This window comes from Periplaneta americana, chromosome 6 (assembly GCF_040183065.1).
Source record: "Periplaneta americana isolate PAMFEO1 chromosome 6, P.americana_PAMFEO1_priV1, whole genome shotgun sequence".
In the NCBI taxonomy this organism is placed as follows: Eukaryota; Metazoa; Arthropoda; class Insecta; order Blattodea; family Blattidae; genus Periplaneta; species Periplaneta americana.
The window spans coordinates 732,175-758,067 of record NC_091122.1 but is presented as its reverse complement, the minus strand read 5'-3'; the positions used below and the strand labels follow the sequence as shown (position 1 = coordinate 758,067).

Here is a 25,893-nt window from a genome sequence, read left to right as displayed (position 1 = left end):
TCAAATCTGAGGTTATAATAGATAATAAAATATTAGAACAAGTGAATGTGTTCATTTATCTGGGATGCCAGTTATATTATGTCGGTAGAACGACTTTAAAACCAAGAATGTTAAATACAGTTTTTGAGCCTAACCGAAACCAAACACAACAAAATTGAATGCTTATGCGCCTTGGCAGTAGGCCTAAAGCATGTATAACTGCGAGATTTGTATCCTTCGGTATGACGGCAGAGATTACATTCACTTCGCTACATCACAAGAGAAATTACGAAATTTTGCAGGAGCTACTGTGGAAAAACAATCCATTCTCTACAAAACTATAAGCACAAATATGCATATGCTACAAAAATGAATGAATACAGCCGAGAAGGAATAGCAAGACACTAAATGTATTTGTTTGCCTGGTGGTAGTGTAAATCCTGAGGCGCTGTGGTGCTCTAACGTGGTGGTGATGTTCTTGTTGCAGGGGACCAACGGTCCTCGACCAACTTACACGGGAAACGGCGGCCAGGGTAAGAGCGGACCCCGGGCCCCCCCTGTAGGCGGCAGCATCACAACACAACCGACCAATATGGGGGGAAACAACATCTACCGAGGGGGTACGTGGGGCGGAGGGCCCAATCCGTACACGTCACTGAGATATCCTGCTCCGATGGGCCCCGCTAACGCCACCTCATACTCGACAGCCTACACGCATCAGCCAGCGGTGAGTAAAGACACGAGGATACTCCGTGAGTATGACCACAGTCTAGTATATACAGTCGCGAAGCTCAATACGTAGTAAATATGCAAACATTAGATAGTTGCTCACCACTAGGATCGCTAATATCGCCTCATTACAGGCAATGCAAAATAGTACCGTCACAGTCTATTGTTTCTAGCACCCTCAAAACTCAAGCTTCGTGACTGTATATAGTAGACTGTGGTATGACATTGTTCGGTTACTTTATATAAGGGCGCCTGTTTGATAATGGTTCGGATGAACGTGAATGTTGTATGCGAGTAGCAGAGGCAATGTATACGGGTTGCCGAGTTGCAAAGCCAAATGATAGAACTCTTAATGGCTGACAACTTATTTGTAGTGAAAGTTCTAGTCTGCACTTAGCTTGTTCTGTCGTGTAGTCGAACGTCAGTCTAGTAAAAACGTCCCAAGTTCGTAGCTCGGTTAGTTTACCCTTTTCTTATATTTCTTTCAAGCCACGTTATTCTTCCATAGAAAGGACAATTGCCTTTCCTCCACCCTCTGAGATTAATATTTAAATAGTATCGGTACTACAGAAGAAAAGAATGTCAACAGTGTACTGTGAATATTAAAATATTTCACTCTTGTAAACGCTTAAGAAATAAAAGACGAGCTAGTTGATGACTTTGCTCAAATGAAACCAAGGCGTTAGTTATCCTTTGCTATATTAGTGGTTGTTACGTATTGAAAATAAAAGTGCTATTTATTTTGTTAATTGAAGTTAAAATTTATTTGTCAATAAAATTGTGTGTTCATTTGTTCGGACCTACCTCATATGATCAGCACGTTCATGTAAATGATGTATGGTGTAAGGCCTATAAAGGATGAAGGTAAGTTGAGCAAAATTGTACGTTTGACTGATCTGACAAGGAAAGGGTTTCGGCTCGAACAGGAATTTTTGGTTAAATATTTGTACATAGGCTTACCTCACAATGGTGATGAAGACCGTAAAAGCATTCATTTGTGTAACTCTCCGTTTGGTTGATATTGGTCAATACACTTCTTTAAAAATGTACATGAGGATTCTCTATAAAATGCATGAAACAGCATGGAGCAGAGCAATAAGCACAACACGCAAAAGCAACACCTGAACAATCTTCTGAACCACACTCCAGTGCTGAACAATCAAATGCCACCTGACTTACATTTTTGAAGTCCAAGACTTGTTCACCAGCTGACTGCCAGGAATACTGAAGCATAGGGCGGTATACTGGAGCAGACAACTGGTTATGAATAAGAGTGCATTTTCATTATAAACACTCGATTTCCCAATTTAAGTTCTGGATTCTCAGCAAGAGTCCTTATGCAATCTGTTATCCTCCGAGCATATAGTTTATATTGTCTAGGGAAATATATATCCTGAGGCTGGAAATACTTAGTTTTTTTTAGGTGGAATGATCATACATTTCATGTCTTAGCCTTGGAATGATTCATTTATTAAGGTTGTGTCCTTGTGCACATTCAATGACTCGCACAACAGTCTACATTTTTGATTAGCTGCAATATTTTCAGACAGAATGTTGGAGAAAAATATTCTTAAATGGGCTTTAGACATTTTACCACTCGCACTAGCTTCTAGGTTAGGCTAGGCTTACGGGTAAGGTGTCCCATCCCCTCAACTTGTGCAGTGCTCTAACAGACAAACCACACATTACACAAGCGAATGCTTTTGGGAGCTTTACAGAGATGTAAAGATGGGCCTGTATACAAATTTTGGATACGAAATTCCTGTTCGAGCCGAAACCCTTCCCTGGTGAGATATCACTGTAAGTAGGGTAAAAAGTTAAAATTAGGCCTTGTGTGGTACTGTGAAGTGGGGTAAACTTCACCTTAAAACAAAAAGGTCTTCCCTAAAAAATCTTGCTTCTTCACCCCAAGCAAAAACTGAAATAATGCCTCTGTATTACTGTGCTTTGTTTGTAATGATTGAAGAAAATAAATTTCGTTTGCAGTGCTTTACCGAGTTTACGTCCAAAGGCGTGCGAGGGGGGGGGCACAGGACAACCATTCAAAGCCTCTGTTTTATCGCGAAATTAAAATTGATACAGCTTAGTCAGCGAACGGGCAGTGGCTCAGCCAGTTAATACTGAAGTACTACTACCCGACGTAATCACGTGTTCGATTCCAACTGTTTTCCTGTACAACTTTTCTTTATTCGGAATTAGAATTCCATTTTCGCCGTAATTGTTCAATGCAGAACATGATGACGATGATGATGATGATGACCTGCAGTGAAAAGAGTAATTACATTCGCGGAAAATTATTAAAGGATTATATTTAAAAATACTTCTATTAACCCTTTATCACAGTCTAGTATATACAGTCGCGAAGCTCAATACGTAGTAAATATGCAAACATTAGGTAGTTGCTCACCACTAGGATCGCTAATATCGCCTCATTACAGGCAATGCAAAATAGTACCGTCACAGTCTGTTGTTTCTAGCACCCTCAAAACTCAAGCTTCGTGACTCTCAATACGTAGTAAATATGCATAACATTAGATAGTTGCTCACCACTAGGATCGCTAATATCGCCTTATTACAGGCAATGCAAAATAGTACCGTCACAGTCTATTGTTTCAAGCACCCTGAAAACTCAAGCTTCGTGACTGTATATAGTAGACTGTGCCTTTATCATGTGATAGGCCGTCTTCCTATAACAACCTCCAGGTTTGACATTCAGTGCTTCGTAAATATTTCTGTCTTGTATTATTATCGCCGCGCTCTCATGGTTAACATGTCGGCGTGATACAATAACGTGCGGTGTGCTTTTAAAACATAATTTTGCCTACCGATTGTTGCTCTGTAGGTTTCACTCTAAGCGTCACGTTGTCACGTCTACTTCCTCGATAAGAATAAGCACTAGTTTGTTATATTGTTAAATGACTATTATTATTATTATTATTATTATTATTATTATTATTATTATTATTATTATTATTACTACTACTATTATTATTATTATTTCATCATATACGATTACGTTGACATTCTTAATACTTACTGGCTTTTAAGGAAGCCGGAGGTTCATTGCCGCCCTCACATAAGCCCGTCATCGGTCCCTATCCTGAGCAAGACTTTAACTCTTAATAATAATAATTTTAAATCATATACCTTAATGTTCGTCCTCAGCACAAGACGTCGCAACCTCGGTTTTAGTCCACGTGGATTAGACAAGTACGTGTCATTTAATAATGGAAGTAGCGTATTGGTTGCAATATTGAAATTGAGGCGAGTGATTGGAGCGGCGACATAAGAAATTGAAAACAATAATATAATTAAATTTCAAAGACCTGCCGAATGTTATGCACGAGGCCGCTCAAAGACCTGCCGAATGTTAACCATGAGTATGGATATTAAAACTTCGTGTTGTACTAGTATATTGTAAAACTCTTCTGCATATGTTTCAGCTGGACTGTGACTATAATAAGACTTGCTAGTGCCGGTACTATTAAGATTTTTTTGACATGTTCCATATTCTAGTTATGAAGTGATGTACGAATACCATGGAATACAATAAGATGTAGCTTAATATGTGAGACTAGTGGGGTCAGATAATGGTTCTTGAATAATGGCTGTGCTAGAACGAGTAATGCTGAAACTGACCACGAAGAGAAAAAGGAATTGACTGGGTCACTGGCTAACAAGAAAATATCTAGTGACGAATGTACTGGAAGGAATGGTGAACGGAAGAAAATTTCGGGGCAGAAGAAAATATCGAATGATAGCAACATTATAATATATGGATTGCATGAGGAGACGAAGACCATGAATGAAAATGAATTAATTTTTTTCAGACCTATGTAAATGTTAACTCTGCTTGGCCATTCTTTTCTCTTCCATAACTCTTATATCCTGTTCACGCAAGAAACGAAGATTTTTCTATACAATCACTTTGGTGACCCATTAAATAAACAGTAACGTAGTATTCTACTTTCTACAATGCCATTAACTGTACGAAAGTAATTTAGTATCATCTCCATGATTTCTTGATTTTCTGTTTACCTTGAGAATTCCAAAACAGTGATAGCGATTTCTCCCCCTCCCCAGTTCTTCTGAACCCATAATCCGTCCACACAAGTTCTACTTACCAGACTCGGGGCTTGTCATTATCCCCTGAACTCAAAATACGCGTTTCACAAAATCACTTATTTTCTATCTTTGCTTTGGAAAATCTGGATTATTTGCACATCCACGACTTTGCCTTTTAAACGGACAGCACTGAACTTCAACTATCACTGTGAAGTGATAGCCTGGACTTGGGCCAGCGTTCACTAAACCGAGAGGGTGAAGTGCTTGTAATTGTCGTAAAATCTGAGGAGGATGAATTGGGAGAGAGTATTCCATCTTCTGACCTTTTCCTTACAAAATGTAGACAGTAAGTGCTTAACAAGGAAACACTTCTACGTAGCTCAAATGAAAGACAATGGAACTTTGGGAACCCTCTAGATTAGAGCATTTTTTAAATATATATAACATTGAAGCTTCATTGTTCCCTTTATGAAAAAAACAAAATTCCATTACGCAAGTTATTCTGACAACTTTACAGGGAGTTATACCTGAAAGCTTGATTTGCATAATACACGTCACTGGTCGTTAACAGAAAACCACAATTTAAGTCACACAGAGTTAGTGTGCACTCAATGTTGGTTGCTTGACGGTTGTCGGCCCACTTTGAGGTCTGTGGATATAGAGGGATCGGTGTCGGTAGAGTTCCCGGGTAGCTCAGTTGGGAGAGCGTTGGTACGTTTAACCAAAGGTCCCGGGTTCGATACCTGGCGCCGGAACAATTTTTCCCTCGAAATTATTCAGGTCATGTTTAGTTTAAATTAGTTTTAAATGAAGTGTTACAATTCAGAAAGCAATAAATTACTGGAATCGAAATACATGCATCTTACTTGTGAATTATAAAGATTTCCTTCGCACTTTCTTCACAGAGGAAGCATTGATGACGGCATTAGTCGATCTGACGAAGCACATCAGACTCGATGCAAAGAAACATTCATCGTTGAAACAAAATTGATGGCTGTGGTTTATCTTTAAGCATTGGTTTTGTTGGTGGTATAATTATTACCAGTATGTCTTACTTCCATACGAAGTACAGGGACATCATTTTATTTTTACTAACATTTCTAATATTAACCTGGCTATACCTTTGGCTTAAAGGTTGTGAACCGGAAACACCCCTTCCACTGGAGTTCAATGATACTGGCGTAAGATACAAACAAATCACTTTACTAGGTATAGGAGGGATGAAAAGTAGTTCATCCATTTACGTAAAGTAGGAAATATCGCAATTTTTAGTTTGATAATTTTCATTAGGTTTTTCTTTAATCAAAATACAGTAAAATATTAACAATAAGTGTTTTTACTCACGAACTGAGCTGTCCGTTCGGACGTATTCATTATGCAGTGTATATTATACTGTCTACAGCACATTAGCGTACAATATAGAGAATGAAGTTAAATTGAAAAATAATCATAATATGGATATTTAAACACATATTTGAAAATGATGGCCGTTCATTTCTATACAGGTTTCAATTCTTTTTTGCATATTATCGCACTATATACAGTACTATTGTACCTAACTCCAATTACCAGTTTCGTCTTTCGTACTACTAACTTATGTTGAAATAATTCTGTACCTACTCTATAAAAGAGTACCTTACGTACTGTAAATTCAATCTTCACTTCTGTCCGATCCGAAAAGATAAAATTATTCAGACATGCTATTTATTATCCGTTCAAATGGTTTTGTCGAGAGTCGTAGAAAGGAGGGAAATCACGTGACAGTTCTTTGACTGTATGCGCTTGGTTCTGTGTGGAGATCGGTTGCAAGTTCACTAGTAGAGGGGGTGGGAGTGAAGTACATTCAAAAACTCAGGTACAACAAAAATTGAAGTAAAAATAAAATGATGTCCCTGTATAAAGTAAATTGAAAAATAAACTGCAACCCTTGGCGAAATAAACTTTTCATATGGAATTACTGTATATAGTGCACATGCTGGAAAGTGAATAAACATTATTGTTGGCGATATTGGAAATGTAACTGAGAGTTATGGTTACTGTTCATAGCAATAAATAATAAACACACATCCGATTTGATTTTCAATAATGCATTCTTGTTTATACAAGCACTTTCATAGAATAATAACGTGATGCGACGATGCGAAAACAAAACAATATCCAACTTCCACAAGGTGTACAACTGTGTTCAAGAACAAACTTCAGAAAAGATTTACTGGTACCAAGAAGTGTTTTGAAATCAAATTTCACTGTAAAATGAAAATAAAAAAAAGAAGAAAAAAATAGGGAGAGAGAGAGAATGCCGCCTCCTGGAATTTGCCGCCCTAGGCCTATCAGCACATGATATTCTATTTGGTTTGTGCTCATCACAAGTTACGACGACAGTCATGTAAAGGGCTCCTCAGTCTGGGATGCTACAATATTCGTGGAGTTGAGTTGTGTGGACCTCCGTCAAGCGAGGTCGCCGTGCCTCGTGCTCCAAGGCCGCACTCGGGATCGTTGACTCCGTCCATCGCGCCTCAAACCCCGAATTGCACTGAATGTCTTGGTAACGGTGCAATGTTCCGACCAGCTATGTACCATCGCAGCTGAGAGAGTCTGAGTTCACGACTGCAGTAGACTCAGTGGTGTAATCTATAACTAGGCGTGAACTCATAACCTACCCCAAATTGAATTACGTTCTGGCATTGCGCGGGACAAAACTGTTACAGAACGGCGTTCTCCATTGTGGAACAGCGGTGCGCAGTTGTGTGACATGGCATTTACATTTAGGTTCACACACACACACGCATAAAATTACAGTTAAATTGTAAACATTAAAGGAACATGTCAAAAGATATGGCGTGATTTTATCCTGACACATCTTGTTACTCAGTCAAAATCATCCACTACCATACCACATACACTTTGTTTGTGTGTGAACACTGGACGTAAAGAGATCGCATAGGTAGCCAATATTCTACCACCAGCACCAAACAGATTAGTTGAAAACTAGAGATAACAACAAAGAGGGTATTAGGTAGGTCACATTCCTGTGCTGTTCATACTGTAAAAACTAAATACACTATTTGAAAAGAAATGTAAGAACCTGTATGTGGTGGGGCCATTAGAGAGATTCTTATTTTTTTTTTACAAAAAAAAAAACATAAAAATGTCTCATAAAATATGAAGAGTCCACTGCAAGAATGATGGATGTCATTTGGAATATATTTTGCAGGAGAAGCAATTGGAAATTTGAAATGCTTAGCGCTCAAAGCTTAACTGTGATTTTCCGATCATTACTGGACAATGACTATCAGTGTTAATGCCATATAACTCTGTATGTACATTCTATATGTCTTAAGCTATGCATTGACAGTCTTGGTTCATTTTCGACAAGAAAGTGACATCCATCATTCTTGCAGTGGATTCTTCATATAATATCGCTGTTATTTAGTAGAATCACATACATTTCGCATTTTGTACCCAATTTCGTATTTTATCGCAGATTAAATTACCACACTAATATACTTACCAAAATTATTTAATTTCGACAGCATTTGGGCACATTTCGCATTTATCGTGATGCGAAAATCTACCATCTCTAATAATGATTAGTTAGAACATGGCAATTGTGACTGATTGTTGCAGTATGGATCTCAGCGAGTGCCGACGGCCACGTCGCCCTCGAACACCAGCAGCTCCAGTTCGAACACGGGTTCGCAGAGTGGCACGCTGAGCACCAGCCTCAGCAACAACATGGGGCCTGCCCCCACGGGCGAGCAGCTGTCCAAAACGAATCTGTACATACGCGGCCTGAACCAGAACACCACAGACAAGGACTTGGTCCAGATGTGTTCAATGTAAGCTGCAGTCATTTGCAGATGTGTAGTTGTATGCTGAATAAGCTGAAGTCAGTTGCTTATCTGACGTTGTTGTTTGCAGGTATGGCAACATCATATCCACAAAGGCAATACTAGACAAGAACACAAATAAATGTAAAGGTATGTTCAACTTCTCTCTTCCAATGATGGTTCGTAGAATTTATACACTTTGCTGTGGGAGAGGCATCAGGGAATACTTGTTGTTGTTGTTGCTATTCTTGTGCATGCTTGTCTGGGAACTGATCTCTCTGTTATAGTTGTCATTAAAATGTACTCGGCTCTGTTACAATACAGTGATTACTGCAAGCTACATCTGAAATCAGTGAATAGTAATGTCAGATGTGTATACTGGGTGTTCAAAGTGTGTCATGACGTCACTGTTGATGAGTCAGCGACTTGAAGCGAGTTTCAGCTTTTGTGTCAGAGAAGTTGCCTATTAATCAAGTCGTTCAATCTGAACTTGAGAACGTGTACGGTATTACTTGAACGTCGTAGCAACAGATGGCAGTCTGTGTGCTACCATAACCTCTTTCGAACTGTGTTTTGCGCAGGCAAGTCTTACGCAGGGTATTTGTTATCATCGGTTGCGTACGGCAACATTCCACAATACAAATGATCCGTGTCCATGCTGACTGTCGAAGTTAATGTCAACAAATACGTAAGTAATCGTCTTAACCCTCTCCCCATATCCCGACAGTAAGAAAAAAATCACCTCAGTACATGTTTCGAAACAGTTCACATTCCTGCCACTGCCTGCGTTACCGTACATATCGGTAAGCACTCTTCTGAATGAACGCCGTACTTGCTAGGCAACTTCTCTGGCAGATAAGTAATACACCTCTGGGGAAGTGTAGGAAGATTGAATTCTCTAGGCTCATCGACTAGCCACGTGACGGCACACAGCGGGCCACGACACACTTTGAACTGAACACCCAGTATATATATATATATATATATATATCTTTAATATAGGTCTAATACTTTGAGTATCGTTCGCCATGCTGGATATAATTTTGCAAGATATGTGCTGGACACCAACAACAATTCTAATGTTTGGTCCTACAGAATATATCTGTTATATGTTATATATGTTATCTAACCTAACCAAAAAATCAATGCAGTTGCAATTTTTTTGCAAGATGGAAAAAAGTCGGGTTGTACAGCATTGTTATAGCTACATGTAGAAACAAGCAGTTCAAAACACAGAAAGAATGGGGAAGAATTGCTCCAAATTTAAGAAATGATTCCAAGTGAGTGAGGTTGTCATGTAGTACTCTGTCACGAACCTGAACTGTGTAAAGGATGACTGTGCTCCACATAGCCAGTGGCCATTTTATCTAAAGATGTCGGAGTTCCTGTGTGGCATAATAACCTTTTTTACTTTGAAATAGTAATACTGCTGCTTGAGGACCAACACTGTTGAATTTTATTTAGCTATTCGTTATATTCGCCCATCCTCTGTTTATGTGGCTGTGCTAATACTCTCAGAATGTAGGAAGAAGTTTCTCGCATAACATTGCAGAGGTTTAGGCAAGTGTTGCCTACCATGGACCATCAAAATGAGTGTTGGTACCGCACACTTTGGTATGGATTACTGCTCTTTACGAAAAGGTAGCTTATTGTCAGAATATTACAAGCGGAAGGAGTAGGGAAGGGACAGAGTAAATTGTACTGGACTCGCAGGATTATGATGATAGTGAACAATAATTTCCTTGACTGGTTTAAGAAGTGGAACCGGGATGTGCGTTTTTCTTGCGTCTATAGCAGATGTCAACTATTAGCAGAAGCATTGAGTGGGGAATAAAAGAAAAAGTGAATAGCCAAGATTCGTACAGTTCCTTATCGTGGAGTTCCAGATGAGCCTTCAGTGTAAGCTTTAGGCCTACTTCATGTTGTCGTTGAAGAGAAGGCGATGATAATATCTTGTATTACAATTCTGTGGTTGAACTCTGCGACTTCATGTAAATGATGTACCCTATTTGTCTGTACTCTGTAATTTACCTGTTGTATTAAATTATAAAGTAAGAATTTTATCTTGTAGATTACGACTTTTATCCAGTCCAGTTTTTCTTACCTCGATTTACTTCTTTTCAAGTCGGTTTCTGATCACGTTAGACTTAGAATTTTAGGCTCTTACGGCCCTCACTTAAGCCTGCCATTGGTCCCTATCCTGAGTAAGATTAATCCGGTCTCTACAATCATATCCCACCTCCCTCAAATCCATTTTAATATTATCCTCTCATCTACGTCTCGGCCTCCCCAAAGGTCTTTTTCCCTCTGGCCTCCCAACTGACACACTATATCGGTTTTCTGGATTCGCCCATACATGCTACATGCCCTGCCCATCTCAAACGTCTGGATTTAATGTTCCTAATTATGTCAGGTGAAGAATACAATGCGTGCAGTTCTGCGTTGTGTAACTTTCTCCATTCTCCTGTAACTTCATCCCTCTTAGCCCCATTCTCGAACATCCTTAACCTCGTTCCTCTTTTTTTTGGAGGGGGGGGGGAGCTCTAAAGTTAGATTTTAGGTGACTAAAATAAACTCAATAAAACTACGAAATGAGCTCTAAAAATTGAAAATAGGTTGTAAAATTCATATCTAAAATGACCTTTCATCACATCTTGCTCAGAATTAATACAATTTGCCTTATTCCTACTATCATTAATTAATTGAATATTGAATGTCCTTTAGAAATTGCCTTAAATAGTAATGTAACTGTCTATAGAGGGATATACTAAAATGGAATGGAATTTTTTTATTTGGTTATTTAACCATGCTGTATCAACTACTAGGTTATTTAGTGTCGATGAAATTGGTGATAGCGAGATGGTATTTGGCGAGATGAGGCCGAGAATTCGCCATAGATTACCTGGCATTCGCCTTATGATTGGGAAAAACCTCGGAAAAAACCCAACCAGATAATCAGCCCAAGCGGGAATTGAACCCACGCCTGAGCACCACTCTGGATCAACAGGCAAACAAGCTACTGCCTGAGCCACGCCAGTGGCCGGAATGGAACTAATCAGTAATGAATGATGGTGAAAAACTGAAGCATTATTTTCTTCCCTAAATTCACTTTCAATTGATTTTTATTCTGTGCTTTTCTTTTTGTTTGAGTATCCGTACTTCAGGGAAGGGCTGTTGTTTCTAAAAAATTGTATAACTAACAGGTGTGAGAATTTTTCCATACTCCTAATATTTGTATGAATTCTACATTTTTTTTTTATTGGAAAGCACGACTGCTAATGGCTTCATTGCCAAATGCAAGGCACTAGACAACAACAACAACAACATTTTTTATGAACACTTCTACTGTAAACAATAAATATGGCTGGAACTTGTGACTACTTTCTTGAGCTGCAGAGCTTTCCTGTCGTAACATACATAATAACATAACTCCCTTACTTGCTTCTTGATACACTGCCAAGCAGAAAAATGGTTTCATGATGTGTTGGATATTTCTGCTGCTATTAACCAGATGTGGATAAAGCCAGTTTTTTCGTTTTTTCTTTTCTCTCTCTGTTCTATAAGTATGTGTTTGAGAGCTTCGGTTTCACGAATTTTGCAAAGAAAGTGGGTGAAACTTCGATATCTCCCACCTCACACAGGAAGAAAAGCTTAATTACAACATTGAAAATGACGCCAGAATTGTTCTAGAGAGACAATGTCATCGTAGTCGTCATTATTATTATTATTATTATTATTATTATTATTATTATTATTATTATTATTATAGAGTGTTAGTTGGGAGACCGGAGGGAAAAAGACCTTTAGGGAGGCCGAGACGTAGATGGGAGGATAATATTAAAATGGATTTGAGGGAGGTGGGATATGATGATAGAGACTGGATTAATCTTGCACAGGATAGGGACCGCTGGCGGGCTTATGTGAGGGCGGCAATGAACCTTCGGGTTCCTTAAAAGCCATTTGTAAGTAAGTAAGTATTATTATTATTATTATTTTACTGTTCATTCACTGCGTTGCTTCCCAATACAATGTCGATGGGATCACTGTGAAAGTGGTTTGTGGACCATCTCGAACTCTGACCACACCCCTCTGAGCGCAAATACTTGTCACTGTCACTCATGGCCTACTGCTATAAATAAGAACAATTAACAACAGATATATCAGTCATAACAACTTCATAAAATTTCAGATGAAACTATGAGCTAATTAAATAATTAAAATACGGTAATTTGGTCCAGGGAGCATCTGTTTTTGGTACAATGATAATAATTTAACATGTTTCTTAGTTACAATTTGTATTTAAATAATTAAAATATATCCATTTTGGTTCAGGGAGCATAGATTTTGGTGCGAGAATAATTCGTTTAATACCAACTGTGACAAAAATAGTTAATAAAATAAAAGTAATAAATAAACTAAGAATACATAAAACACATTTCAGTTTTTTCTCTCTCTGTCTCTTTCACGTTTCTAATAATGGTATAATTTTTAAATTGTTTTGAATACATTCTTTAATAAATCATTCCAAATAAATGTGAATTTAGCGTGGGTTGTGTAGGGAGATAATTTTTGTGTTGACTTCATTGTGCACCATTACTTACGGAAATAAAAACAAATAAAAATTAACATGGCGCATAAACATTATTTTGAGAAATACAGGAAACAAATGGTAAAGGAAGTAATAAAGAATTTGTACCTTACAGAACAATACATACTTAGTATGTGCTGTATGTGTATTTGTAAAGATATTCCACCTCTCACTTCATTTGATTATGAAATAACGTAACACTAGTGAGACATCAGCCCCATCATGTGTGGTGTGAGAGAAAATCGAAGCTTCATTGAGAACTGTCTTCTTCACAAAATCTATATGCGTAGAAATCTGTTGTTGTTTGTGCCATCCTTGCTCGAAATTATCTTCTTAGATGTCTGTGTTGTTTACAGTTTTTGTAATACAGTGTTATTTCTTCCAGAAGCGGAATTAGGGTAATTTATTTCGTTGATGGTGAACTTCCCTGGCTGTTGCATTCTGGGTGTAGAGTGCTGTGACACAGCCACTTCTTCACTCTGATTGTTTGTGCTTGCAGGTTACGGGTTTGTCGACTTTGAGACTCCAGCTTCGGCCGAGTCTGCAGTTAAAGCACTCCAGGCAAAGGGAGTGCAGGCGCAGATGGCGAAAGTGGGTATCTCGTTGCTGCGTAGACTGCCCAGTGTACGTTACGTTGCATGACGAGCAGGGAGAGTACATTTACACTACATAACCTACCTACCTAACTGCTAGCTGCAAGGTCTTACTGCTGCATGAGGCGTGCATGAGGGCAGCACACCGGCAGGGTTATCAAAAGTATTTTATTGCTCCACGTCTTCATTGCACCAGCTTCGAATAAAAATAAAGCAAGACACAAGCTTTTGGTTAGGCAAGAAGTAACATAAGTTTTGCATGATCCCTTCACAGTTGAGAGTCAGTCTTCAGTCTGAAGATATGGACGGGTGGGTTACAAATTCACAGCTTTCCATATAGCAGCGTGGTTGTGGCCAGCCTGCCGACTGTAAGAGATGGAGATGAATGCAGTAAAACAGTTCAGTATAAAGTTTTGTCCCAGAAACAGACTTTTAACATATTCCATTATGCATTGCTCGAAGGATAACTAACAGATAATAACAAATGTAAGCCACTTTGCATAAGACAATCTTTATATAAAAGGGAGAAAAATTTCTGCAGTGCTGGTGCAAGCCACTTCGTGCAGGGTCTGCTACATGCGTTCCCGTTTCGTTGAGTGAAGCAAATGAACTGTGACAGAAATCCTCAACTCCTGTATCTGTCACTCTCACTGCATTGTGTTGAACTCTGGATGTGATGCTTAGTTTATTGATGAGAGATTATAAATTGAGGTAGAACAAAAAATTATAAAAGTCGCGAAGATCTAGCAAAGGAAGATGCCACGGGACTAAAGAAAGCTGTGAAACAAAACAAAACTGTATAGGGAAAATTAAAATTGTCAAATATCAAATTAAGGAATAAAAGACATGACGAAATGGATAAAGGAATAGACTAATCACACGAACAGAAAAAATAGCTCCAAATCAGTAATGTTAGAAGGGCTGTAGATGCAGTCCACAGAGACATTTGAGAAGAAGCACGGAAAGTATCTCTGGTTGACATGAAGCAGGGGACTAAGTCCTGCATCATATCACTTCTCTGCATGTGAATGAGGGCATCTGCGCAACTAAATCTCTAATGAATTGTCAAGCTTGTTAAGTAACGCGATAGATAGGCGCATGGGATTCATCTGGTAGCAAGGGCTCCCTGTTAACCACAAGAAGTTCTGTTGAATTTCAGGAAGTGAATGCAGTAGAGTTGTGACATGGTAAGGCCTTGCAACTTGAGCACTCCTGGTTTTAAATGTGACTCAGCACACTCTTACCTTAAGGTTGTGATAGCGAACTTGTCTTGTGTAGTGTTTTTCCTCCATGCAGTTATTGCAACTATTTCATTTCCCTTTCGAAATTGATATTCTTTGAGAATGAGGTGTTGCAACCATAGAGCGATATAATTTCAGAAAAATATTTTAAAATAGTAGTGATTGTCATTCTCCATTTCAGGCCGGATGTCTGTAACATCTTGATGTTAGCTCATATGTAAATGCATTTTTATAATTTGTGTTGGAGTGAGACAACCGCTACTCAGACAGAGCTGCCCTCTAGAAGTGTGAACAAAACTTTAATTACTTACTATTCTAGGCCCTGAATTTCTCTGCGTTCTTGTACTGTGCAATTGATATTGGTGGGAAATATGTTTTGAATTGTTGATAAGACTTCAAAGCATGTAGGTGGGCCTCCAGGTTGACATTGAGAATTGTCACTTCTTTGTATTGTCACTTAATCTTGACAGTTCTCCTCCTACTTGAATTTAAAACATTTGTTGACGTGATTAAGCTGAACTCTTACGAATTCTGCCATGAACTAAATTTGCTTTTGTAAATGCATAAGAGCGCCAACCCTGGTAAAAATAATTTGATGATTTTTTTTTAATAGAGACTGTTAGATTTTTCCATATTACAGTGAACATTCTGATAATCACTGGAGAAGCAGAATTGTGCTTCTCTACTTCGAGAAAGTTGAAACATTCACATAGAATGCAGTGATTGAAGGCCTTACTGTATACTAACAATGTGTTTGATTGGAATCACTTTCCATAGAGAAGGGCCGACTATAAACAGATAAAGTGATATAGTCCATACTATGAAATAAGGAGTTACTTCATTTATCATCCCCCAAACCTCTAAGAACCCATTTTATGCCCCCACTTTGTATGTCACAAAGGTAAAGATATTCCCTTTACACTCCCTCGGGGGCATGCTGGTAGAGCTTCATGATCTCGTCACTAGAGTGAGGTGTGGTGTGGTCTGAATGCTCTGACTGCCTTTACACCCCCCCCCCCCTTCCCAAGAAAAATCTGGTACTCAGTCTGACACGAAGCTGAGTGGACCCTAAGGCTGCTCTGGAAGTTCCAGCAAAAAAGCTCCACCTCCCAAGATTGAATTGGGGACCTTTTAGTCCGTTCCCATTTGTTGTCTGTCAGAGCTTCCCAGATTTCGAAATCACGAGCTGCAGTTAATATTGTGACTACTTTCTGGTAACTGTGCTTGGGAATGCAAATGTACAGTATTTCATAGTAATAAATTAAAAAATAAAGAATACTGTATACTTTTGTCTTGTAGGCCTTGAAATCCTTTCAGAAGTTAAAAGTGAATGTTAATTGTATTACTGTCTTAGCCAATTTAATATTCAGGAATTGTTATACGGATGCAAGCATATTGCTTGGTTACTAAATCATGAGATTCTCGTCCTTATGGCCCTGGAAAGTTTCCTATGGTTTTGGATGTTACGTGGACTGATCCAGTGCCCACTCTTCTTACCACATCTATGGAAACTCTTTAAGAAATATGAACTATTGCGAACAAATGGCAAATTTGAGATTTTTTTTTCAAAACTGGTCTGAAATTTAGTTTGTTGAACCATGAAAAACACTATCCCCACATGTGACTTCACAGAAATGCGTGGAAGAGGGCAGCACCTTCAGCTAATATGCTGCTGTCCACCAGAGAAGATAGTTATGTACAGAACATTAATTTGCTGATTAGAGATTAGCAGGTAGTTCAGTAGCACACATTCATATTTTCTGGATATAACTGGATTTCTATAAATTATCCTTGCAGTTTTTTTTTTTCTCGAATTTTGCATAATGAGTTAATGGACTCCAAACTGATTAATTTTCCATTGCAATAATTGAGATATTCATTAAATTAGATTGTTTTTCGATCTTAGCTAAAGCAGTATAATTATCAAGTTTGATGAAATCCACTTAACACATCTCATAAGCTGATTGCCTTTTCGAAATTTATATTGCTTCATGGGTGAGAAGTAAAGGCACTCTGTGAACAGGCCTGAGTTACATTGCCAGACCTTCCTGTAGCATCTGACTTACTGTAGCTTGGGTTGGAAGGAGAGCATGTGCTTTACTATTAGATCCAGCATGAAGCTGTATCAGCTGCAGCGGTTATTCAGAGTTATGAAAATGTAGTGCAGTCCATACCATACACTGTCTCTGTCTTCTATCCAGAAGCGTTCTTCGACATTATTTTGCAAAGGTGAACCCTCTCATAATGTGTCGTCACCTTGGACTTTTAGCTCATTGTTCATAGTTTTTAGAATATTAAATGTGGGAGACACTGTCTTTTATAATTCCTTTATTATTATTATTATTATTAAGTGAGAACGAGACAACTGTTATTAGGTAACATATAATAATCGTCTGAGCCCGGATTTTATGTAATTATATATTCTGTTCCTATAAATGTAACTATAAAAAAAGCTAAAATGTCGGCGAATCACACCAAAAGGGTCATTATTCTGAAGTTTTAAGTTCTATGTTTTTATATATTTTGAAAGAATGCACACTTTATTCACCAATTTTCCCTCGACTTAATTCATAAGTTCTAAGTTTTAAAATTGTTTATAAAGCTTGTCCCTTCATCTCTAATGTATAACAATAATTTAATAATTTTTTTGTTTGTGTGTGTGTGTGTGCATGCGTGCGTGCGTGCGCGCGCGCGCCTGCCTACCCACTTCACTTGCGTGATTCGGGTTCTGCATATTGCGGATAGATGGCAGAACTGTGACCCATTTTTCTAGTTGTACACCACTTCGGCGGGTCACGCTGTACATGATGTGTATTTGTGGAGAGTTATGTCGTGTACTAGGGTGAGTGTATGTGTAAGTGTAGTGTCTGGAATGAGTGGTGATGATGATGAAGATGAGGAAGGGAGAAGGGGAAACCCAGTGCCGGCACGTAGCCTACTCCTGTCGAATAGCATCAAGGGGGCCGCCAGGCTTAACGTCCCCACCCGACGGACGAATCACTATCAACAGTGACATATGCCTTCTCTTCATATGCACTGCGGAGAGATTTGTGATTAACCCAGGCATATTGGTGCACAATTTAGTGATTAGAAGTCGTGCACCGCCATCTCTCCTAGTCCCGAAGTAGAAATTTTACATGAAAATTTCTGACCCCCCCTGGGAATCGAACCCGGGCCGGCTAGTCTGGAGGCAGATATGCTACCACAGAACTAACTCGGTAGACAATTTAATAATTGAAAATAACATATTCTGTCAAAGAAAAATGGATATCCCTTTGCCATGCTAAAATTTTGTGTAACCCTTAAGAAGTAACGGTAAAGAAGGAACAAATATCAATGTGAAGGGTGAGTCATTGTATTGATATCGCAGTGAAGCACAGACTAAAAATTACCCTGTGGGTGTGACCGTTTGGCACAAACACCACCGATGAGTTGCTCTGAAAGAAAACAGTAGCTCTTTCAGCTTTCTTAAGAAGCTTACTCTGTTATCAGAGCTAGCTAGTCTACTGCTATGATGCCAGTCACATCCAAGTTAAAAGATGGATTTCTATTGACGATACTTTTACTGGTGATAGTAAAATCGTGCTTTTCAAAGTGTGTGATAAATGCATTGGGTGCTCCATGAAATCACAGTTGAAGACCTCCCTAGAAAAAGGATGTAACATCAAATTAATGAAATATGTGACTTTAGTGGAAGAAGTAATTTTGAAGCATTTATAACAATAAATGAATGCATCCAGTAGCTGAATAAACTTGTATCCTTGATTGGTCAAATGCTTCTGCTACTAAATACAGCCTAACAAAATATGCCCTGAAATTATTTTCTTTTCTTCTGAATCGTGGATTGTAGATTTGTTGGTTCGAGAGAGGTCTTCAATTAGAAGAACATTTAAAAACTGAACTTGATGTGAGAAATATAAAATGCGTGCTGTCGAAAAAACAAGTTCTTTGCGCACAAGTGGTGCTGGAACCTTCTTCGGCTTTTATCAGTGAATTTAATAAAGATTTTTGCATGGCAGTGGTTGCTGCAAACATGTCGTGGCATAAACCTGGAGTGCCAGAGTTTCAAGCATTCCTACACAAACACCGCAACTTCAATATTCAGGATGGATCAACATTCCGGCAAAATTATTAGAACTCCTGCTACACTGACACAATGGAAACGATTAGAGCTTAATTTGGCGATACCTACATATGGGTTGCCATTGACAAGACAATCGACTGCAGAAAATATGGAAAAATATTTAATAATTATTAATTGCACATCCAAATATAATTAAATGAAGTTGAATCACATGTGCATGTATAATTTTTTATCAGTGTGCAGAAATACATTGAATAAAGTTTGGATTTTAAGTTACATATTTATGTACTGTACATATTTCTCATTTTCATATTACATAAAATCCGGGCTCTAATCGTCTGACTTTGCTTACTTGAGTACATGAATAGAATTGCTAATATAATAATGTAAGCTATGAAATGCTCGCCGTCACATTGCAATGCATGTGCATGCGGCTGTTGTGCAACATGGAACAGATCTCATAGAAACGGATTTGTGTGAAAATATTTGGTAATGACTGTGGCTAACTTGACGTTTACTTACATAATTTTAAACTCTGTTTAGCTCGTAGATTTGAGACATGTATGTAGGTTGACGCCCCTCAGACAATGTCCCTAGTTTACTCTTCATTCCTTTATATCAGATAATTATGTATGTGGAATAGTGTATAACATAATAAAATTGTTCAAGTTTTAAAAAAAAAAGAAAGTACATATTTGTGGAGTGCATTACTTAACTGATCTTGTATAATAGTTCAAGCATCCCGAAATCTGTGTAAAAAAGTTTATAACGGGTTTTTTTTTTTTTTTGTATAAGAATCTAAGTACTGTAGTTTTCACAGCATGAGAGCACATTCTAATAACGATTAAAGCACAACAGCAAGGAAAGGGATTATTAAAATGCAGAGTGTGTTAAGTTTGATGATTTGAGATGCCAAGCTCACTCATTGCTCGTTTGTGTTGAACAGCAACAAGAGCAAGACCCAACGAATTTGTACATTGCCAACTTGCCACTCACGTTCAAAGAAAACGACGTAGACAATATGCTGGCCAAATATGGACAGGTCATCTCGACGAGGATACTGAGGGACACGACTGGGCAGAGTAAAGGAGTGGGCTTTGCCAGGTGAGTGCTGCTCCTACCTCCATTGCTTTGTTTCTTATTCCCTTTGTTATGGGTCATTCCATTTTGATGGCTGTGACAATTTTACATTGTTTCTTGAAACATGAACTCAGACTTTAAGATACCTTAATTAGCACTTTTTATTACAAACTTCTTGCAGTTCCAATTCTTGTTTTGTTGGCATTTGCTTCAAGTTCTTTTATAAATCTAACTTTATCTTGTAGCTCTTTCTTTTACTGTCACACATGATTGCTAGACAGGCACTGATTGACCTGCAGCTGTTTTCAAATGTTTGGAAAAAGTTCTGTGAGAAAAAAAAAAAGATAAGTTAGCATACAAAGACAGAACTTGTCAGCTCTGTATTCGATGAAAGAGTAATGGAACGGAGAAAAATCCCCTCCGGTGCCGGGATTTGAACCTGGGTTTTTTTCAGCTCTACTTGCTGATGCTTTATCCACTAAGCCACTAATATATAGCTCTATATTCGCCTGTGCTGTGAGAGTTTGCTGTCATATCAATATGAGTCCCGTAACCTTGTCACCACTAATATAAAGAGGCAGTGCCTTCACTGTCGCATGGCTTATATGTTCTCCGTATCCCTTGGCTGTCATTGAGGATTGTGTGAAATTGTTAAAATGTATTCATCGTCGTCAGACAAATCATGTGAAGTTAAAATGAAGCTTTATTACGTATCCAAGCAAACAAAAATATGTACAGTTCAAATTCGATTTTACTAATTATTCGTACTTACAAAAGTGCTGTTCAGCAAAAGTGAATTGCATATTTTAGCATTACTTTTCATGTAATTTATGTACATATAACCCAGGCTCTGTTTTTAAAATGGTACATGATATGTTTGGTACTGTTATACTAATTTGATTTGTCTAGTCGATGCTTTGTATAATGAGAAAGTGAAACATTATTTGTTGTAGGATGGAATCCAAAGAGAAATGTGAACAAATCATCCAGATGTTCAATGGCAGCCCTCTGGCAGGGTCAAAGGAGCCGCTGTTGGTGAAGTTCGCGGATGGCGGCAACAAGAAGCGCAGCCTGTACAAGAGTGCAGATCAGCGGATGTGGCGGGATGGGGGTGAGGTGCGTGCCGCTCGGTTACTCCAAAGTGAGTGTGGCGTGATGAGTGCTGCTGGGTTCATGTGGTGTTGTTTGTCTGGCACAGGCCCCGCCGGTGACCTACGACCCCGGCAACATGACGCAGAACGGGGTCACGGCACAGCACATGCTTCCCACGGCTCTCACGCAGTACGGACGACACTACGGGGGCACCATGCCCGGCTACTCGCTGACCGGCACTCCGTGGCTACCCCAGTATGTGATGCAGCCCGCACCGCACATGACTCAAGTCGAAGTGAGTACGAGCTGACTGCGACTTGCCTGAACTTTGCTCGAGACTGACAGACAGCCAGCAGGCTGATGTGCTTGCTTGCTTGTGTTTTAATCGGAGGTGCCTGCCCTGTTTTCAGGACCAATTTGCTTGCCAGGTGGCCACCACCTCCCACATGCATAGTTACAAGAGCGACAATCAGCACTCCAGGGCTGTCTCTGTGGTAAGTGGCGCCACAGTCGTGGTCCCGAGCAAAGCTCTGGCGCAGGGTGCCGGGTGGCAGCGCGGTACTGAGGACTGGCTTGTGTTTCAGATGATGCCAACGTCGGACCCCAGCTCGGTGCAGTACAGTTCCATGATCCCACAGCTGACAACACACATGTCGGCCCTGCAGCTCGGCACCACGGGATCGGTGAGTTCTTAAAATTTCTACATCTCTGTTAGTTCAGTCGGTAGAGTGCCGGCCTTCTGTGCTTAAGGTTGCGGGTTCGAGCCTGGCCCAGGTCGATGACATTTAAGTGTGCTTAAATGTGACAGGCTCATGTCAGTAGATTTACTGGCATGTAGAAGAATTCCAGCACACTGGAGATGCTATATTGCTGACTGAGAGCCAGTTTGTTCTATCTCCATTTCTTTACTATCTGGGAAATTGAATTTAAAAGTTTCACATAATTCAACACGCATGAACAAATATATTATATATTTCTTCATATCATAGAATTTAGAGTATTGAAGACAATAAAAATGTGTAATGCCTCTCTTCCTCACATTTACTGAAGACGAGATTCAGGTGGGGCAAGAATGGAGATAGAACAATATGACTCTGACTTTTCAACGTTTGTGTTACAACCATATTATTCTATCTGCATTTGGTGATTGATATTGTGAAATAAACATAACATTTCACAAGTTATATAATGTTATTTTACTCTTTACTTAGGATACACTCTTTTGTAAATCTGTGAAGACATTTAACCAACAATAGGTCTAGAATGGCCTTTGAAAATGGCTTCATAAAACTGAATGTTAACTCGCGAAAATATAGACAGAGAACTCTGATATCTTTTTCCTTTTCAGTGGAAATCAGTCAATTTTGTCTTTTTACTACATTTAACTTCATTGTCAATCCGATTACAGCAGGCCTAGAGTTTCTTCTTGCAGAGCAACAGTTGATGCTGGAGACGCTTCTACAAGGCTGATTTTATAAACTACAGAATCTATGGAATAGTCGGGGAGCTTCACAGAACAATATGGAATCACTGACAAATTTGTAAATACTGATCTTGCTTTGAAATAATTTGAAATTACAATTCTTGTAAACTATTTCTGGCTACAATTGAATGACTTTATATTTGCGGTCTTACTAATAAAAACTCTATATACAGATGTTTAACTGTCTTATACTTATACATTGAGTAGCTCGTTTATAAGTCGTGTGTAAATTCCTTACTAATAATCACTACATACTTTGTGTATAACAGTATAACTGTTACACAGCTACGTCATAGTTTCGTCATTACTTCGTTACGAACACCGTATTCCGAATCTCACCGGTCCAGTGGTATCAATGACGTCACATTGCAGCGAAATAAGGAACAAAACTGCTGGAAGGATCGATGGCTGTCATGGCGACTGTACAAGTTGTTGTCTGTGCTACGCTAGCAAAATTTTGCGAAATTTTTCCTACTCCCATCTCGTTCAAAGAACAGATAGCATAAACAATTTATTTCTTGAACCAATAGTAATAACAGGTCCGTTGACATGTTCACTCATAAGCCATTAATATATTGTTTTTACGTTCTGCTCATTACAAACAATACAGCAGAACTAAAGCAGAACACACCGCCATGACACAACAGTGCACGATGTTATTCGTCTGCTAATTCCCGCCCTACACAAGAACCAATCAGATTCACTGATGGCGGCTGATGGAGACTGCCACCACCTCTGCAAGTTGATGGCACCGGTGCGACACCGGTGGAGCATCAATGACGTCATTGGTGGAATTCGGAACACCGTGATGCCATCAGATTGCTCACCGGTGAGATTCGGAATACGCTCGAAAGGTAATAGAATATCTGAGGTTCTCTATTGCATCCGGTAGAGCGCTCTAGTGTGGCGTGTTAAATATCGATAGTACAACTGGCTCTAATCGATTACCACACTACATTTTGGTCAAAGAGTACAAGCTACTGCAATATTATTCTAATAATTCTATGATCTTTGGTTTGTTCTTCTGTGGTTACGAGGTAAACATCATCATAAAATGACAGTCGATACGAACAGCTGTTAGAGGGACGGCCATTTTTTCGCTATATACAACGCTTAAACAAGGGGTTTCGTGTATATAACTACTGCAAAGCAATTCCCATTGTATAGTTACAGCCTGTTTATACGTCCATCGCTTATTCACGGTTTATTAGTAACGTTTTCTGCCTCAACTCTGCGTAAGTCTCGTATAAAAACTATACACGGTTTATAGTAAGACTGTTGGAAAACAACTTTAAAAAACTGGGTGTGACACAGGCCTGTGCAGTTCATATTGCATCTTCAGTTTCCTATCAATAGCAGAGAGCATACTGTCCACTTCTGTGACCTGACTGTACAAACTGACCCTGGCATTTCTTTCATTAGCAGTACTCATTACTGAATTTCTGTTTTTGAGCCACACATGAATCAGATCACAAAATTATTTTTTTGATATCTGGAAATTCTGAAATTTAGTTCTTTAATAGAACAAAGAGCACTGGCAATTTCATTTAGTCCCCTACCTGCTAATTATTCTTCATACCAAATATCACAATATGACTTTCCATTCTTTATTGCCTTAGCAGTCAGGTTATAAACAGCCAAGTTCCTTGAATAATAGAACACTGATGTATCAGATTCTGGACTTTGCATAATACTTTGCAAATCAAAGGAAATAACTTCTATGATTTTATCAACGTTTTCGGTGTCCAGTTTTTTCTCTTCCTTGACTGCAGCCTTCTCAGTTCCATGAATGTTGTGTTGATTTTCACATTCATAATAATAAAATTAATGTTTACTCATCTAGATTTGTCTTCATCGGATGTAATACTACTTCGATCAGATATGTCAACATAATCTGGATCGTCAGTATCTTTCTCAATATCACTCGTTATTACTTTTTTCTCGAATAAACAAACTTCTTATATTGATGAAGTTGTATCCTAGCAAGGAATAGTGACGTGATTACAAACGGGCGTCTCATTGGGTCACGCAATTGTTGCAGTCCACTCGGAGATAGAACAAATTGGTACTAACAGATTCTAATCGAGTGGACATGGAACAAATTAATTCTTACGATATTGACCTGTAGAGTGCAGATAGAACAAATTGGGTACAAAGGAATATGTAGACTGGTATATAGAACAAATTGGCTCCAAAATCTAAAAAAGGCCAACAACAAAATGGTTCTCAGCCAGCGATATAACTAAAGCAGTTGCGAGCATCGTTAAATAAAGCATAATTTACATTTATTTCTTATTAGTTCAGACCCATGCAACTCTGAACTGTGACAGGGTATATAATAACCATTCAACCAGTGGCAAAGGGTGGCTTCATAAGTAAGGGGTTTATAGCTAATCACTTTGATTACTACTACTACTACTACTACTACTGCTACTGCTACTGCTATTATAGTAGAATTCCTCGTATCCGGCAACTGTGGGGACAAAACCAGTTCCGGATAATTGGAAAATATGTTTATAGGTTATGTAAAGACACATGTATTACACAAACATTTTTTTCATTTAGTAATTTTTATATAGATATTTAAAAATAAAGTTTTGAAATACGTACAGTGTTTATTTTTAGTACTGAATAAGGTAATGTACATTAATCAGTTCATACTTATTGTAATACATAATAGTGTAAAAAATACTAAAAGTTTTCATAACCTTATGACGGTCGTGAGTCATGTGACGTTAAGAGCAGTGTAGCCAACATCGCAGATATGAAGACTATGAAGTAACGCTCGATGATTTGAGCGTAAGAATATTTCGCTTGCATTTTGCAGAATCCATTGTGCAACAACAGCACTTAGTGGTAATAACCATGATACTATCTACCACTCGAATGAAATTTTTACACGCTGTAGGAACAGAGAATTTCACACTTTCCTGTTTAGACTCGCCCAACACTTCTTCGAAACGGGTGAGTTCAAGTGCTAAATTTAAAGATATAGTCTCTGCAGATTGTTGCCAGGCCCAAGTGACAGCTTACTAATGCTACCCGATCTACTCCAGGGACATAACTATGTTTTCACCCGTGAACAATGTAAAGAGTAAACACAGAATGCGACATGTGCGACCCATGAAA

At 38.7% G+C, this 25,893-nt stretch overlaps 1 protein-coding gene across 9 annotated transcripts in view; it reads left to right on the top strand.

Annotated features, from left to right (window-relative positions):
• shep (alan shepard) overlaps positions 1 to 25,893 on the top strand; it is a 103,848-nt gene that overhangs the window by 62,588 nt on the left and 15,367 nt on the right. For 7 of the 9 annotated variants that reach the window (XM_069827217.1, XM_069827216.1, XM_069827215.1 and 4 more), the window contains 9 exons: positions 467 to 706; positions 8,401 to 8,612; positions 8,695 to 8,753; positions 13,691 to 13,815; positions 20,056 to 20,213; positions 21,143 to 21,305; positions 21,388 to 21,576; positions 21,692 to 21,775; positions 21,866 to 21,964. In XM_069827217.1, coding sequence (XP_069683318.1) covers positions 467 to 706; positions 8,401 to 8,612; positions 8,695 to 8,753; positions 13,691 to 13,815; positions 20,056 to 20,213; positions 21,143 to 21,305; positions 21,388 to 21,576; positions 21,692 to 21,775; positions 21,866 to 21,964 — 1,329 coding nt within the window. The remainder of the gene's footprint in view (positions 1 to 466; positions 707 to 8,400; positions 8,613 to 8,694; positions 8,754 to 13,690; positions 13,816 to 20,055; positions 20,214 to 21,142; positions 21,306 to 21,387; positions 21,577 to 21,691; positions 21,776 to 21,865; positions 21,965 to 25,893) is intronic. The other 2 variants (XM_069827220.1, XM_069827222.1) reach the window with 2 other exon arrangements.